At 39.2% G+C, this 16,023-nt stretch overlaps 1 protein-coding gene and 1 pseudogene across 1 annotated transcript; both read left to right on the top strand.

The window, feature by feature from the left end:
• The first annotated feature begins 2,084 nt into the window (after positions 1 to 2,084).
• tnni1b (troponin I type 1b (skeletal, slow)) lies at positions 2,085 to 5,126 on the top strand. Its single transcript, XM_041034005.1, has 8 exons — positions 2,085 to 2,107; positions 3,506 to 3,539; positions 3,749 to 3,755; positions 3,875 to 3,916; positions 3,996 to 4,127; positions 4,288 to 4,377; positions 4,591 to 4,767; positions 5,022 to 5,126. The coding sequence occupies exons 2-8, from the start codon at positions 3,526 to 3,528 to the stop codon at positions 5,124 to 5,126; spliced, it is 567 nt and encodes a 188-aa protein (XP_040889939.1). The 5' UTR covers positions 2,085 to 2,107; positions 3,506 to 3,525.
• A 3,619-nt stretch (positions 5,127 to 8,745) lies between these two features.
• LOC121179265 lies at positions 8,746 to 15,795 on the top strand (annotated as a pseudogene).
• Positions 15,796 to 16,023: the final 228 nt, after the last annotated feature.

Below are 16,023 nucleotides of genomic sequence, written 5' to 3'. Positions count from 1 at the left end.
AGTCTAGCAAACACTCGGACCACTTTGTTGATCCTGCTGCCATATATACTGTGGAATTATAATCAGCTGTCATGAGCAAACAGCCTGGATTTCAGTGTCATAAATCAAATCAGCATCAGGGAGTCTAAAGTCCTGACTCAGCGAGAGCAAAAGAACAGTCCTGAAAATTTAAACAATATAACTCTACTAATAAAAAGACGAAAGAATAAGAGGAAACAGTTATGGACTGTATTTCCAGTATTTCCCATGGTAGTGTCCCATTTTTGATGTGAGTGTGGAGAATGCATAGTGACTCTATAAATATGAAACAGTAATAAATAGCAGGGTTAGTGGCCCAGCAGGTCATAACGCCAGCACACCTCTCACTCACTGTGGTCTCATGGGGCTGACAGCTTGCTAGTTATCCCACTGAGCTGCCTGCTGCTCACCCTGTCCCCTGTCAGCAGGAGAAGCTACAGCATCCACTGGCAGACACACGGTACCAAGGCAATGCATGTGTTTAATATGAGGCAGAATAATACTGAAAAGCTGTTTTAATAATATCAGTTTTCACTCAGTGTATAACATATAGATGGATGACAAATTAAAGTAAAACCACAAAACGAATGCAGATGTCTCAAAAGAATGGAATCACAGGATGATTTGATTAGTATGAAAAAGACATAAATCACCTTCTCAGCCCAATCAAACACCTTTGGGAAACTTTAGACCGATGTATCTGTCAGCTAGCACTCTCCACCATTATCACAACACTAAGTTAAGGGAATATCTTTCACAGACTTGTATAATCAGTGCCAAAGAGCATTTAAGCTGCACTGCTCTCACAATGAAAACAGGTGTAGAGCTATGCAGTGAGCTAACACGTCTTCAACAAAGGTTCAGGATGGGGAAGTTGGCCTTCTAAGTTCTTACAAGGGGCAGTTGAATTTTTATGAAGGAGTAGCTAAATAACAAATCTAGTGACTTTTTGTTGGATTATTGGGTGTTTCACTCGATAGAGAATTTTAATCGGTGAAGTCCTTTCTTCACCGATATCCTTTCTGTTTGGCTCTGGCTCACAGGTGATTCTCTGGAGAGTATTGGCAACATACATGGAAACATCATGGTTTCCCTGTTTTAACCATATGGAACCAACATATGGCAAAATTAGCATATGTTGTCATTTATGCTGAGAGTGAAGTGAGATTGATCAGTAATTGTAGCAAGAATCCACAGCTTTTCAGTGTCATGGCTGCAGCAGTGGCTCTGTGGACAGCAGTGTCAGTTTGTCTGTCACTCAGACAGACACACGCATGTGTTTACATTTTACTCGAGTAAAAAATAAACCCCAATACAAAGTGTGCACACGTATTCAGGCCATTACTAAAGAGTGGCAGCATCACATGTTGCAGCAATTTGTCTATGTTTAGTTGTGAGGCCTTAGCCAAATGTACACTGGAAAATGCATTCCTGCCTTAAAACCACGGCTTAGTATTGTCTGCAGCTATTATCCTAATCAGACCAAAGGGGCCCTGCAGTCTCAGGGGGGGCGGGCGTGGAACATCTCCAGCATCGCTCTCAGTAGCCAAAATAAAAATCTCAGAAAATCATCTGTGACAAGACAAACTGTTTGGCTGTGGTGGCTTGAGCATGAAGTTTGCTCCAATTTGGAGAAGAGAAAAAAAAAAAAAGAGGGGGGCCGCTAACTTGAAATCTCTGTATACACAGCAGCAGTCTGCTAGCATGAACAAAGAGTAGAGATGATCCCACCTAGAGCTTTAAATAGTTCACCAATGTAAAGGAGGAAGAACAGATTAACAACTGACTGAAACCGGGTGAAGTGAAAGTTGACGAGGATGATGTTTATCCTGTCCTGGCACACATAAAAGTCCACAAACATTATTATAAAGAAGTCGAGAGAAGTGATCTGTCAACACAACACAAGCATCACTATCACTGCTATCCTGAAACCACCCCCTCTGGTGGTGTGTGTAGCTGTGTGTGTGTGTTTCTATTTAAGTCTCCTTGTGATAAAGAGGAGGGACGAAGGGGGACAGGAGATAAATATTCTGTGTTCTTCTCCTCATCACTTTGTGTCCGTCTGCATCCACAGCATCATCACAGAAAGGTAAGGTCATGAATCTCTGCTGCATAAAAACCTATGAAATTCTAGTTATTCCCTCTGAGATATGACATTACAATATGTCACCTTTGGACTTTAATGTGTAAAGTTCTGCTGGTTTGATCTGAAAAATGGATTTTACTTTGTATTTGATTCATTTCTTTACACCTAAATACAATATTGGTGTTCGGAATCAGAGAAAGAAATAATAGAATAGAATAGAATAGAATAGAAATACTTTATTCATCCCAAGCTGGGAAATTTCGCTCACAGCAGCAATACACAGGCACTCAGCCTCCAAACATAAACCTCTAATGGTAAAAATAAACAGTATAGACATTATTTACAGAAAACCTGACCAATATTACAATATTAAAGTTAAGGTGGCAACTAACGATTTCTTTTGCTATTGATTAATCTGCACATTATTTCCTAGATTAACTGATTCATATTATGGTCTACAGAAGCTAAGCAAACAGTAAAAAATGTAATAAAACCCAAATATATTCAGTTTTACAAAGACAAACAGCAAAAAGTCACATCTGAAAAGCTGGAATGAGAACTTTTTACCCCCAGCTGCAGAGAAATGCCGAACAATGAATGGGCCATCAGTTCCCATATCTTTAGGTTTGAATTGATTTCTGATTGACCAAATGATTAATCACGAAAATAACCAGAAGACTGATCAGAAATTATAAGAATAGTTAGTTGCAGCATATATAGTATCAAGGTACACACAGATTCACCCAAAGCTATGTAAAATATACTAATGTTTTTTTATTCCTGGGCCAGTTTCCTGGTAAGGTCAGCTTGGCATTCTTAAAAATAAATGTTAGGCCAGCTGTGTTCCGAGAATCGGGGACCCTGCCTATATTTGTGTCTTTATCCAGTGGAAAAGTGGGGGTTGAAAGTGGGAAATGTTATCTATCTGGAATAACTGTCATGTTGGGGGCCTTGCATGTGTCTCCCTGTCTGCCATCACTTTGCTTTCTGGCAGGGGAGTGTGCTATCAGCACTGGGAGGTGACTGGTTGATTCTGTCCAGCAGGCCCCATGAGTAAGATGCAACAATGATAGATAAACAAAACAAAACAAAACATGCAAAAAGTCACGTCCATCAATTTAATGAATAATCGACAAAACGTTACGGATGCCGAAGAATAATAAAAACAACTGACAACTAACTAACAATTAACCCAAGATAACAGTCGCTAAAAGATCAATCTCTCTATATATATACTGTTTATTTTCATTCTTGTAACACTATACGGTCGACTGTGTAGGGGAATGTATGTATAATGGAGCTAAAATGGAAACCACGGTAAAGACCCTTTGGGGCTCTGGACACAAGTGGTCCCCACTGTCGAGCACTACAGAGGCAAAAGGTTTTATTTTTGTCTTCCAGGGGGAATTGAAATAGCCAAGATGCCTGAGAAAGCGTAAGTGTATTGTGTTTCTATTACTGTTTCCATTTCCCAATGAGAGTATCAGTTTCATACAACAAACAGAATTTATTCACAGAAACACATAATTAGCAATAACATGACAATTATCAGATACAATTCAATAATTTATTTTCTATCTACAATTGAATTCTAATGTTTCATTTCTGTGTCTATCATGTTCTTCCTTTATTTTCTACCCACAGACCAGAGGTGAGATTTCAAAGACACACCTGACTAAGAAATCTAATACTTTAATTCAGGCATTAATATCAAGACCATGGCCGGGTTAATAATGTGTCACACTAAAAATAAAATCACTCTTTTTGCAGAGGAAATCTAAAATATCAGCCTCTCGCAAGCTCATGCTGAAGGTGAGTCCTCAGTCATGTATCCAGAGTCTGAACAAGAGTAAATCAGACAGCTAAATTTACTTTGTGTGTGACGTTTCAGAGCCTGATGGTAGCCAAGGCTAAGGAGGAGCTGGAGCAGGAGATGGTAGAAAAAGAGGACCAAAAGACACAGTACCTGGACGAAAAAGCCCCTCCAATACAGACCAGTGGCATGTCCTTAGCAGAGCTGAGGGTATAATTTTATATTTACCAATTTACCATATTTACAAACAAAAACTTTGCAAATTATTTATGTTTGCCAATGTTGTAATGTTGTCAAAGAACCCTGTTATTTCAATCAGGAGATGATATCTGTGCAAATTAAAATCTAAACCTTCCTATTGTCTACACAGACATTGTGTGAGGAGTTGCACAGCAAAATAGATGTGGTGGACGAGGAGCGGTATGATATTGAAGCCAAAGTCTTGCACAACACCAGAGAGGTAACAGAACACTAGTTAAGAAACAGTGTAATAAAAAAAGTGCAGATAGACAGTTCTGGAATCTGCAGCAATACACTGATGTAGTCCAACAAATACAGCATGTTCAGGTTTAGACTGACTCTACAAAGGGCACACTTAGTCCTAAACTGGAAAGGCTGTCACTGTTTGCAGCAGATAATCAACATTAAATTTTGCTCTCTACTTTCTCCACAGATCAAAGACCTAAACATCAAGGTGCTGGACCTGCGAGGGAAGTTTAAGAGACCCAACCTAAGAAGAGTGAGGGTTTCTGCTGACGCCATCCTGCGCTCACTCCTGGGCTCAAAACACAAGGTCTCTTTGGATCTGCGAGCTAACCTCAAATCAGTCAAGAAGGAGGACACAGAGAAGGTGAGTTTGGGAAAATAATAAATAGGAGAAACTATAGCTTTTCTGGCTAAAGGAGAGATTCTAACTGAAGAACCAAACATGTGATAGATTCACTGATAAATGTAAACATATACACATAATTTTAAGTTTGCAAAGGATCCTTTCCTCTGAAGTCTGTTCCCAACAGTTTAGCATAGACTCTCCAGGTGAGACAGACACACAAACCTGTAAATGACTTTGAAAACTATTACTAATGTCCATTCTGTGTGCTGCAGGAGAAGACTGTGGAGGTGAGCGACTGGAGGAAGAATGTGGAAGCCATGTCGGGCATGGAGGGCCGCAAGAAGATGTTTGATGCAGCAAAGGGCCCCAACCAGTAAAAGAAACAGCTGCCTTTCACATCTCAAATGCCATCACTTGCAATCCAAAAAGAGCTGCATACAGCACAAAGCATGAACTCTCTAATACTTCACAAGGTCAAACAGAGAATTTCTTGGTATTTCATATTCAGCATTTTTTCCTTGTAACACTCAAATTTGTCTGTTTTGTTTCATTATCACTGAAATAAACACAACAAATGAAGACTCCTGTTTTTTAACGTTGCAAGCAGGGAAGCTTTGCTTTCACACCCATCAATCTGCTGTTCTGATGTAATTTTGGTGGATTTTTGACATTGTTTACTAGCTTATGTGCAGTTTTATGGGTACCATCATGCATAGTTAGGACTCAATTTCCACCAAAATGCCAGAGACTAATTGAACAACTGAAGCTCCAAATCACCTGTTAAAAAAAAAAAAAAAAAAAAAAAAAAGTAGAATGAAAGCTGAATATACACATAGCAGAAAACCTCTAAAAGCCTCTAAAAGCACTTCATTCAAAATTATTACCCATGCAAATACGGACAACAGCACAAAAGCAGAAATTACATGCCAAGACACCAGCAGCAGGGGTACCACCTCAAACACGTTACCACAAGCAGCTCATACCTGTTGTAGTCTGGTGAAGCGAGGCCGCCATACCTGGTATCTCGGTGTGGAATAAATCCTTTGGGGAAAGTGTGTCGGTCGCGGTCTGCAGCCCAGGACACAGGGAAGGAAACTCCATACTGAATCTGTCTTTGAATCTTTGAGTTATAGCCTCATTAAATCCAAAACTGTCCTGAAGCAACACGACTGAACTGTTGGTGAATCAGCTCGTCGTGAAACGTTAAATAAGCATCAGAGCTGCGGTCAGAGGAAGGAAAGGGAAGGTCTCCACCGTTTAAATAGGCCGCCTCACTGCGAAGGGTGCGTTCGATATGTGTCGCCACAAGTAGACGTGTGTCACGTGTGAGTGTAGCAGGGAAGCCGGTCGTCTGCCTGAACTTAAATGCTGAAGCCCCGGAGTTATTATAATAACTACTGCTTTTAAATGAATGATAAAATGTACAAAACAAACTAACGTACCAAAAAAATGTAAACTAATGTATGGAAATTGATTTTTAAAAAAAATAAAAACAATTTTTTTTCCTGACCGTTTTTAATTTTCTGTAAAAATTGAGGGGTTCGAATGAATTTGCTTGGATTGAATTGGATTAAGTTTATAGCATATTCACAAGATACTCGAAATATTTTGATGCTACAATATTTCCAACATTTTCAGATAAATCATGTCTGTGTCTATAATAGGGCTGCAACTAACAACCATGTCCACTATCAGTTCATCAATTATTAAAAGGATTATCTTTAAAATGTCAGGGGAAAACAGATCCCAAACAATTTCCCAGAATTTGAGATTATGTTTGTTTCGTCCTCTCAACAGCCCAAAACCCTAAAAATATTAAATGTAAAAACCTTCACATTTGAGACTCTGGAACCAGCAAATGTTTCAGCATTTTTTTTAGTTATCAGAGTAGCAGCCAGTTAATTCCTTTCAACTGACTTTTATTCCAGTACACTACTAAAATTATGATTGCTTACTCAAATTACTTCACTACTTCTGGATCTGGTACTCTGCAAATCAGGATGAAGAAATCTCCCCGAATATGACATGCAGATAAAGTATGACAATACAGGCAGATGTTTTGGTCCACCTCCTGCAGTTTTTATTTCAGCCACCAGGTGGCAGTACCAGCTCACAATCAGTTGAGTGAGATGATGACACAAATTTTCCCACTGACAGATTCTAGCCTGGCAACTTGAGAAAAAAAAAATCATAGATCAAAGTGTTGTTTATGTATATCTAGATACAGTGCTATGCTTATTGAAAACCTGAAGGGTTTACTAATAATATAGTGAGTTTTAAAAGTGGTGAGACTTGTTTGAGCGGAGAATCCTTGTCAGGACTAGTGTCATGTCGGATTTAAACAGTATTAGGAGGCCTAAGTACTTCTGTTGTTTGATTTAGTTGACTCAGGTGCCAGACGGGTGGGGTTTGCATTCAATGAGAAGAATAAACTCTGTTCAATTAAAGTATTTTGAATTAAATCCTGTGATTCTCTGACTTTCCAACGTTTCACTATAGTTTTGCTGCACCTTACTCAACGGTTATTAGTAAAGTAACACAAACTCTAAACATTCAAATGCAATGCAAAATGCATTTGTTTGTTCCAGTCTTCATGGAACAAACCAGTCTTCATGGAACAAACAAATATTTCACTTTCATCGTATATGTAAACAACCACAGGACAAATGACAGTCCAAATATTTGACACAACCCAGGAATTAATTTAAGTTTAAGATACACACACAGGTGTCTTTTTCATCAAGTCATACAAGTGAAACAAGTGTTGACATAGCGTTAATCTTTTACCACATAAAACACGTTTACTTCCTTCTTACAATGTACAATGTCTAGCAAACTGAATCCAGAAATGGATGACACAAAATCTAACAGACTCTACATAGATACATACATACTTCTAAAATTCATGAGCCTTACTTTCAATGTTATACTTTGTTAAGCAAAGGAGCTTCCAATAGTGCTAGATCAATACTTATCTTAGCATGTGAACTTGTCTCATATAGGGGGCCTATCATCGCTACACACACCTAAAATGTTTAATTACTGTGACAGATTATTGTCTCAGTTATTTGAAAAACCAGTGACGTAGCTGTGAATGGACAATGTTCACATACTTTGCGGTTTTAAGTGTGAGCTTTCTGAGACCCAGCACACTTGGTACTGATTTGTGTTTTACTTCCAAAGCACTGACTTATGTGACCTGACTTAATTGGAACTTGGTTTGACAAGACTGGAGACTTGACTTGAGACTCTGCTTTAACCTGCCCCAGAAACCAGAGCAATTAGCCTCTCTCTAAAAAAAAAAAAAAAAAAAAAACAGTGTTGGGGGTGACTGTAGTGGGAAATCCATTCCGTCAGCCCCACAAACAGAGTCCCATTCTGGCTCCAGCTCATAAGAGACATCTGTTGAGTCACAATCCTGACTGCAGGGTCAGACATTAAAAACAAACAAACGGGAGTTTCAAAAGGCTTGGCAGGTCAAAAAAGGGTGTTGTTGCTAACACGTTATTGCATGTGAGCACAGAGGGCAGGGATGTGAGATTAAAGGTGAGCTGCAGGGGATGGAGCATAAAAGGAGTGAGTTTTATTTTACCCTTTCCTTTAGCAACCTGCCATGGGAATTGTGCTCAGCTATTTGATTGTCTGATACTTCCAGTCAAAGGAATAAATTATTGCCTTTACATAATGCTGTAAAGCATAAAGCTTGGAAATCAGAGGATCTCGAGTTGTCCATCTGCGTATTTTTGTACACACAAGAGTAGGTTTACAAGGATTACTTCTAACCTCCCCTACGTCTGCCAGACCTGAGACACTGAAACCTTTTGAGAGCAATAATCCTGTGGCGTTCAGTCCAGGTTTTGCCGTGTAAAAATAGACAATGCAAGTCCATGGAGAGTGCATGTTTTCCCATTCTAGTTAATGCCATCTGCCATCTGTTTGCAGGTATGTGCCCACCCATTGTAGACATGGGCAGCTTGCCACCATGTGATCCACCGCTGGGTTTAAAAGCTTATGGCCAACAGAGAAGGGCACAGTATACAATTCCCCACTGAGGCCCATCTGAAGCACACGTCGCACTATCTGGGTAAGTCTGTGTGTTTCTCTTGTATGTTGATAAACAGCAATTGGAGCATTTATTCTAATATCATCATGATGCAGTGAACTGTACCAATTTGTACAGGTGCTGCATCCTAAACATGTCAGACACAGAAGATGCCACATATGAGTGAGTACATGCAACATTTCTGCAGAACAGAGAATATTGAGCATGATGCCAGCACAGATGGATTCAGTTGTAACAAAATATTTTTGGTATGTTTTTCTTCTTTCAGGGAACAACGTAAGTCAGTTTATCTGTTCACTGAACCCACACACACACGGGCAAGATGAGTCTCCACAGTTTGTACTTACAGTGTAGTGTACAAGGCTGCAGATTTCAAACAGCTGCATGTTGTCAGAGAGAAACTGTGACTGGCTGGATGCTATGCAGTTGCTTCATCTGGACCATAGGAAAAAAATGCATGAATTTTGTGACGATGCTGCATGAATGTATATCAGAAATATACCTGTGTCCATGCTTAATATACTTGTGCAGTACATTGCAATAGCTGGCCTCTGCTCGTTACCTCTCTATGTGTGTATGCTGTGAAGGAGAGGAGGATATTGTTGGTATGTGCTGTAATACAAACAATATCTAAATGCACCAATCTTAAGAGGCTGGTTGCATCGTTTCTGCCACTTTGTTACCCGCTTTACACACTTGAGCCTTGCATTTAAACACTGCTGGTCACTTAACACGCTGCATTTGCTAAGCTGCTGGCTTCACTGCACAGCATACTGTATTTTTGGCATGCTGGTGCCACTGTAGAGGCAGCTGCTGTCCTCCAGCTTATCTGTCAGATTGACCTTTGTCCTCTCAGTCAGTCCTCCCTATCTGAGGCTGGAGATAGTTCACCTTGAATAAACATCCCAGTGGATCTGTCCTTTCAGCTTAAATGGTGCATTGGGTTGATAAAGGCCGTACCTCTATTTCTGTCTCCTTTGTGAGGCTGTCCGTGTAGGCTTTCTACACTGCTACACTGTCTCTGAAACTAAGCAGCACCTGTCTCCCTCTGTGTGGAGTCGAGTCACTGTAAAGAGAGCAATGTAGGTCAGCTTATGTTCTCAACAGAGGACTTTGGGGCAGAAGCACAATGCCCACTTTCATTTTTATGCCTGTTAGAGGTCTTCTAAATGCAGGTTGGCTTACCTTTTTTTTGCAGTGGATAGAGATTGAGTTTCCCTCTGAGGCCAAAGGGACTAAAAGGTTCGGTGTCACTTTTTCCCCACAGAGGCCCAGTGAGGAAAACAATGTCGGGAAGAAAAAGCACAGCACTAGAAACTAGAGTGCAAAAGCTAAATGCAACTGTGGGAAAGTTGGTGGCAAAATGGCAAAAATCTCTTCCCTACTCCAGTGAAGTTGTTTCTATTATAATGTATATTAAGTATTACTGTAATTTTTATTTTTTGGAACCTTTTAACACATAAAAAGTTAAAATGCAATGGCAGGACACTGAGCAGGGCAACACAAACGAGAACACTATGATATCTAAACATGTCACAAGTCAGAATATAAGAAAATGCCATGCAAATGAAAACGTTTATTTAAAAATTGTCTTGTTTTTGAAGGCATCGTCAAAAATACATGTACATGGCAGATATAATGATTGTCCCATTGTTTGCTTGCTAACTACCTGCTTGCTTTGTGCAGAAGAGGAGGAAGTGGAGGAGGTAGCAGAGGAGGAGGAGGAGGTTGAGGAAGAGGAGGTGGAAGAGGTAGTAGAGGAGGAGGAGGAGGTACAAGGTAGTACAGCTTTACGCTAACAATGTTTGCATGCCAGCTATGAGTAGAAATGATTTATTCTTAACATGCTGTTAGCAACCTCGTAGTCTGGTGACAGTCACTAAAACATAAGCTTCAGAAAATGTGATTTTTTAATGAGCATTTTAAGATAATCCAGTGGGTTTTAAAAAGGTTGGCCTACCTTAAGAAGCACTCCATAAAGGTTCACTTAATGGTTCATGAAATATGGATTTCACTGGCACTGTGGCAACATATCAGCCTGGCAACATATCATGTGATGCTCTCTCTAAAACCATCACGTGTACCTGTAACCTCTGGGAGGTGTTGTAATTTGGATTTCATGTTATACAGTGTAGTTTATAAAGGTAAATTTAACGCCCACATATAAAGCCAAAATGATACATCTGGAAAAGTTAATGAATAAGTTCTCTGTTCTTTTGTTTTTTTCTATCCAAGGCTATGTAAAGTAGCAGCACTGTCAAAAATGTTTCCTTTCACTGTGTCTTATGTTGAGTGATATATTATTGTGATGACAAAAAAAAAATTGAAATTACAAAACATTTGCTGTGACAGACTGATGGACAAGGTCACACTTCATTTTTGTTTCATTGTTAGCTGACAGGGACTGAGGTGAGGAAAACAAATGAGTTATCTGTGGTGAAAATCTAAAGCAGCTTTCTATGACTCACACCCACATACCGCTCCCCATCAGCACTGACAGGAGTCTTAGTAGTGTGTAGTGTGTGTCGGTCAACAATGACACATGATTTATTTGTATTTTTATTTGACTGAAGCAGAAAGGATTTTTTTTTTCTTTCTCTTTTAAGGAAAGCTTTAATTTCAATCTGCCATATCAAGACTTTATTCTCATCTATCGATTTCCTATCCAAAAAATATGGAACTTTTCACTATTTAGAGAGATTCAGACTATTGGAGTGACAAATACATGCACTTCTTGAAGTCTGTCAACAATAAGATATTGGCCAACATTAATCAGTTAAATGAAAATTTAAAGCACATTTTTACAACCATATGTGCTCTTTAAGACCTGAATCTAACTGAGAATCACTCCACAAACCTGTTTTGACACATACTCTTCAGATGAAGCTTACGTTTGCAGGACTGTCTGCAGGGGGATTAGGAGGGTCATGGTCTTTGGTCAGTCCTGTATTAAGTCTTGTCCCTCAGGACTGTCAAGAGTGTCTCATTCTCTACATGTCAGAGTGAGCTCTCTGCACCTTTTCCGCTTCGCTAAATGCTGACTTTGCACTGACCCTCTCCTCTTTCATCAGATGCTGGAGAGGACAATGAGGGAGGTATGGACAGGTTATTTAAGAAGTACAGAGGTTATGTGTGTGACAGTGGAATCTTGCTTTGTGAGTTTTTTCATGCATGTTTCTTTTTTTCACCTCATAAAGAATTTTGCTTTGTTTTTTTTTTCATGGATATGCAGATGAGGCAAAGCCTAAGTTAAAGTAAGAACATTATTACTTCAATACAAACTCAAACACAATTCACTGTGAGAGATATACTCAAATGAAAAGCTTAAAATGTTTCCACCCTCCTCAGGCCTGGTTTCGTGCCCGGCCTGGCACCTCCTAAGATCCCAGATGGAGAAAAAGTGGACTTTGATGTGAGTTCATCTCAGGACAGATCAAAGTTACACCTGCAAGCTGTTCTTTGGGCAGAATGCTGGATAATGTTTCAGCTCACATTTCGATCTCTTGTGATAATTTCAGGACATTCATCGAAAACGAATGGAAAAGGACCTGACTGAGCTCCAGACTCTGATCGAGGCTCACTTTGAGAAGCGTAAGAAGGAAGAGGAAGAGCTCCTTAACCTCACAGATCGGATTGTATGTTCATATCTCACTTTTCTGCTGCAGAACTGCATTTTTCATCTCAAGTATTATCCAGTTCTATAATAAAGCAATGTCTTTAAAACACATTTTGAGTTTACAGGATTTGTTTTGGTCTGTAAATCTCCCTTTGTTTCCTGTTTCAGGAGAAACGCAGGTCAGAGAGAGCAGAGCAGATGAAGATCAGAGCAGAGAGAGAAAGAGAACGGCAGAACAAACTAGCTGTGAGTAAAGCTTGTGGTCAAATTACATTAATGGGTCATAACTTTAAGACAGATGTTTCCTAAATCTTGCAAGTTCATGCAAGTCTCAGCCACAGATAATTGCATGTTTACAAACCAACTTTTAAATATTCAAATCTTGATATTCAGAATTTGGCCTTCCTGTCTTTGGTCAGCACACCTACAAATTATACTTAGACTCAGTTTAATCAAATTCAACTTTAGATGACTGATCAGCGGCTCTGTATTTCTTTTTTTCTACCAGGAAGAGAAAGCGAGGAAAGAAGAGGAAGAGGCCAAGAAGAAAGCAGATGATGATGCAAGGAAGAAAATGATTCTTTCCAACTTGAGTTTCACTGGATACAAGGTGATGCTTTCTTTCATCATAAAAATAGACTGATAGACTCATAAATTGATAGAGGAATGCAGTACAGTGTATAGCACGACGCCACAAATGTCTTTGTCCCTGTTCAGCAGACACAGACTGGGACAAAAAGACAAACGGAGAGAGAAAAGAAGAAGAAGATCCTCAGTGATCGACGCAAGGAGTTGAACATTGATCACATGAGGGAGGACTCACTCAGGTAAAAGAAGAACATTTAAAGTTGGCTAATTTTTGTCTCAGCTCCCTCCAAATACTCTCCATGATCAATTTCAATCTATGACAGATCTAAATATTCTTGTCTGTACTGATACAGGGAAAAAGCCAAGGAGCTCTGGGACTGGATGCGCCAGCTAGAGGCAGAGAAATTTGAACTTCAGTATAAGCACACAAAGCAGAAGTATGAGGTAGGCAATAACTCACAATAAGTGACAATAACATGTGTCAGCAGTATGTCTTGAATGGGTAGACTCCGAGACACAGGCCAAAAAACAAGCAAGAAGTGACAGACTGTAAGATTCATGAGTAACTGCACACAAAGAGAATGTTTACTTACATACATTCACACAGTATGTGACAACCAGATTCTAAGTTATCGTAACTGGAACTCAGCCAAAAGTCTCTTATGCACTAGAAATAGATGAAGTAGAAGAAGAGGTGTAAAACTTTAATATCAATATGCCTCATGACAAAAAGCAGAGAGCAGCAACTAAACAGTGAAGGTGAGAGATAGAGTTTAAAATTTTTAAGGTAGTCAAAGTGTTAAATAGATAAGTTGTAATACCTCAGTTCAATGGCTATTTATTTTAGTTCCCCTGAAATCATCATTATCATATCATAAAATTGGATAACTGCTCCAACTCTAAAACCAAAATGTGTTCTTTCATCTCCATTTGAAACACCTTTGCACAGGTCACCGTACTGAGAAACCGGGTCAGTGATCATCAGAAAATGTAAGTCTGTTGTGCCATGGATTATCACATCGCAGTGCACAATTTATGATTTTATTCAGTGCTTTCTAATGCATATACTGCATGAAAACAAGTTCTTTCGTCTGTAATAAGTCAATGCATCAAAAAGACAGAAAGCAACAGCCAAGTAAGCAATGATCAATAGCTCCCTGCTTAGTCCCATACTTTAATTCTACCCTGATATAAATTTTCAACTAGTGACCTCACCTAGTTTCCATCTCCTCCCATTTCAACTTCCTATCAGCTTCTCCTACGTCTCTGGTCTACTTTTATTTAAAGCGGCATCAGTAACAGCTGTCTGTGCCAGCTGCTTGACAGCAGGACAAAAGTTTCCTGAGTACACCCAGCCGAGCAGGACTGGGAAAACAAAAAAGGCGAGCACATGAGAGATGTTTTAACAGGCTGGGGCATCTGAACTACATGCATGTACCCAGTCTCAAAGGAGAGATGGGCTGTAATGGAGGTGCAACAGCTGAGAGATAACTGCTATGTGATATCATCGGTGTTAACGTGGCTCACAATAAAACAGTGACTGGTCTCTGCTGCCATTCAGATCATGTGAATCCTTTCTCCTGATCTCCTGTAGGCTGTGTTACAACAAGGGGCTCAGGTTCTGAGCAAAACTTTAACAACCTCACACATTGTTTTCCTGCAGAATCTAGCATCAACTCTGTAAACCAGAAATATTGTAATTGATCGTTTCAAACAAGTGTCCCTTTGAAATAAAGCCTTGGTTTATATTTGAGTTTTTGTTTTAAGGTCAAAAGGCTATTAATTATTTTTAGAAAAGCGCCGAAAGACTTAGCATATAAAACATAAAAGCATAACTTATCATAGTTTGACCATTATGACCTAAATGTTAAGAATTATAAGCATTAATTTGTGCTCCTATACAATGGTGAATTGATGTGCCTACAGTATCAGTATTTTCCTAAAATAATTTAAATTTCAAATGCTGCAGCAGAGGTTGACTTATTTGCACTGGCAGAATAAATAAAATTTCTGAAGTGCAAACACTGAAAGCAAAGGAGAGTTAAGAGCACGAGGACTGCAGCAAGAACATAGGGTTCAACACACAGGTGCATTTTCAATGGAAGGAAATATATATGGTTCAATGTGCATTAAGGGTTTGGCAAGTTGTGTGCTGGCTCATATATCTGAGCTATTTTTCACTTTATTCACAGCACAAAGGGAGGCAGGAGCAAGCGTGGTCTGAGGAAATAAGGTCTGACAGCGACTGGATGAAGACTGGCTACATCTGACGTCAGTGAAATCACTGAGATATACTGAATTTTAGAGTTTTCTAAATACTTGAACATGCAAGAACAAAACCACAATTCTGAAAATATCGTACAATGTTCTTAAATAAGTTATCTGTGAAATGAAGTGCATGCTGACTTCATCTGAAGAAATGCAGCAGTATAATCGAGTTTCTGGTTGCAGAATGATCAGGAGATGTGGTGCAGCTCATGTTTATTTAACAGGGATTTTAAGTGTGTAACCTATTGTAACAGCTGTAGTGTGTGAAAGCATAACACCATGTCAAGATTTTCAATTTAATTCAAAACTCTTTGTCGAGTCACTGATTGAGTCATTTAGAAAACTCAACGTAGAGACTAATTAATTGAATGTTGTGTGTAAAATTATGAGATTGCAATAAAAAACCAGAAGTGGTGTGTTCTTCACCTAAGTCTTTGGTTCCTTCACGTGTGGGAAACTTACAATAGCAACAACTTCACGATAATCATAAAAGCCACACCTCCTTCAATAAAGTCAGATTGTATTTGCAAAATCTGTTCATGTGTGGTTTACTTTGGCGAACCACTTATTATGATTGGCATTTTTATTTCTACGCAGCACAACCAGTCTTCTATCTGTGACGTCATATGAACACATAAATCTGTCAGAGTGAAATGAAATTATTATGAAAAAAGATCAGCCCTGCCTGAAGCATGATAAATTGAAATATGACCCATGACCCCAAGATTCCCTCATGGCT

The sequence above is a fragment of the Toxotes jaculatrix genome, chromosome 3, assembly GCF_017976425.1.
Source record: "Toxotes jaculatrix isolate fToxJac2 chromosome 3, fToxJac2.pri, whole genome shotgun sequence".
NCBI lineage: Eukaryota > Metazoa > Chordata > Actinopteri > Toxotidae > Toxotes > Toxotes jaculatrix.
Note: the sequence above shows the minus strand (reverse complement) of the source record. Positions and strands in the feature narration are given on the sequence as shown.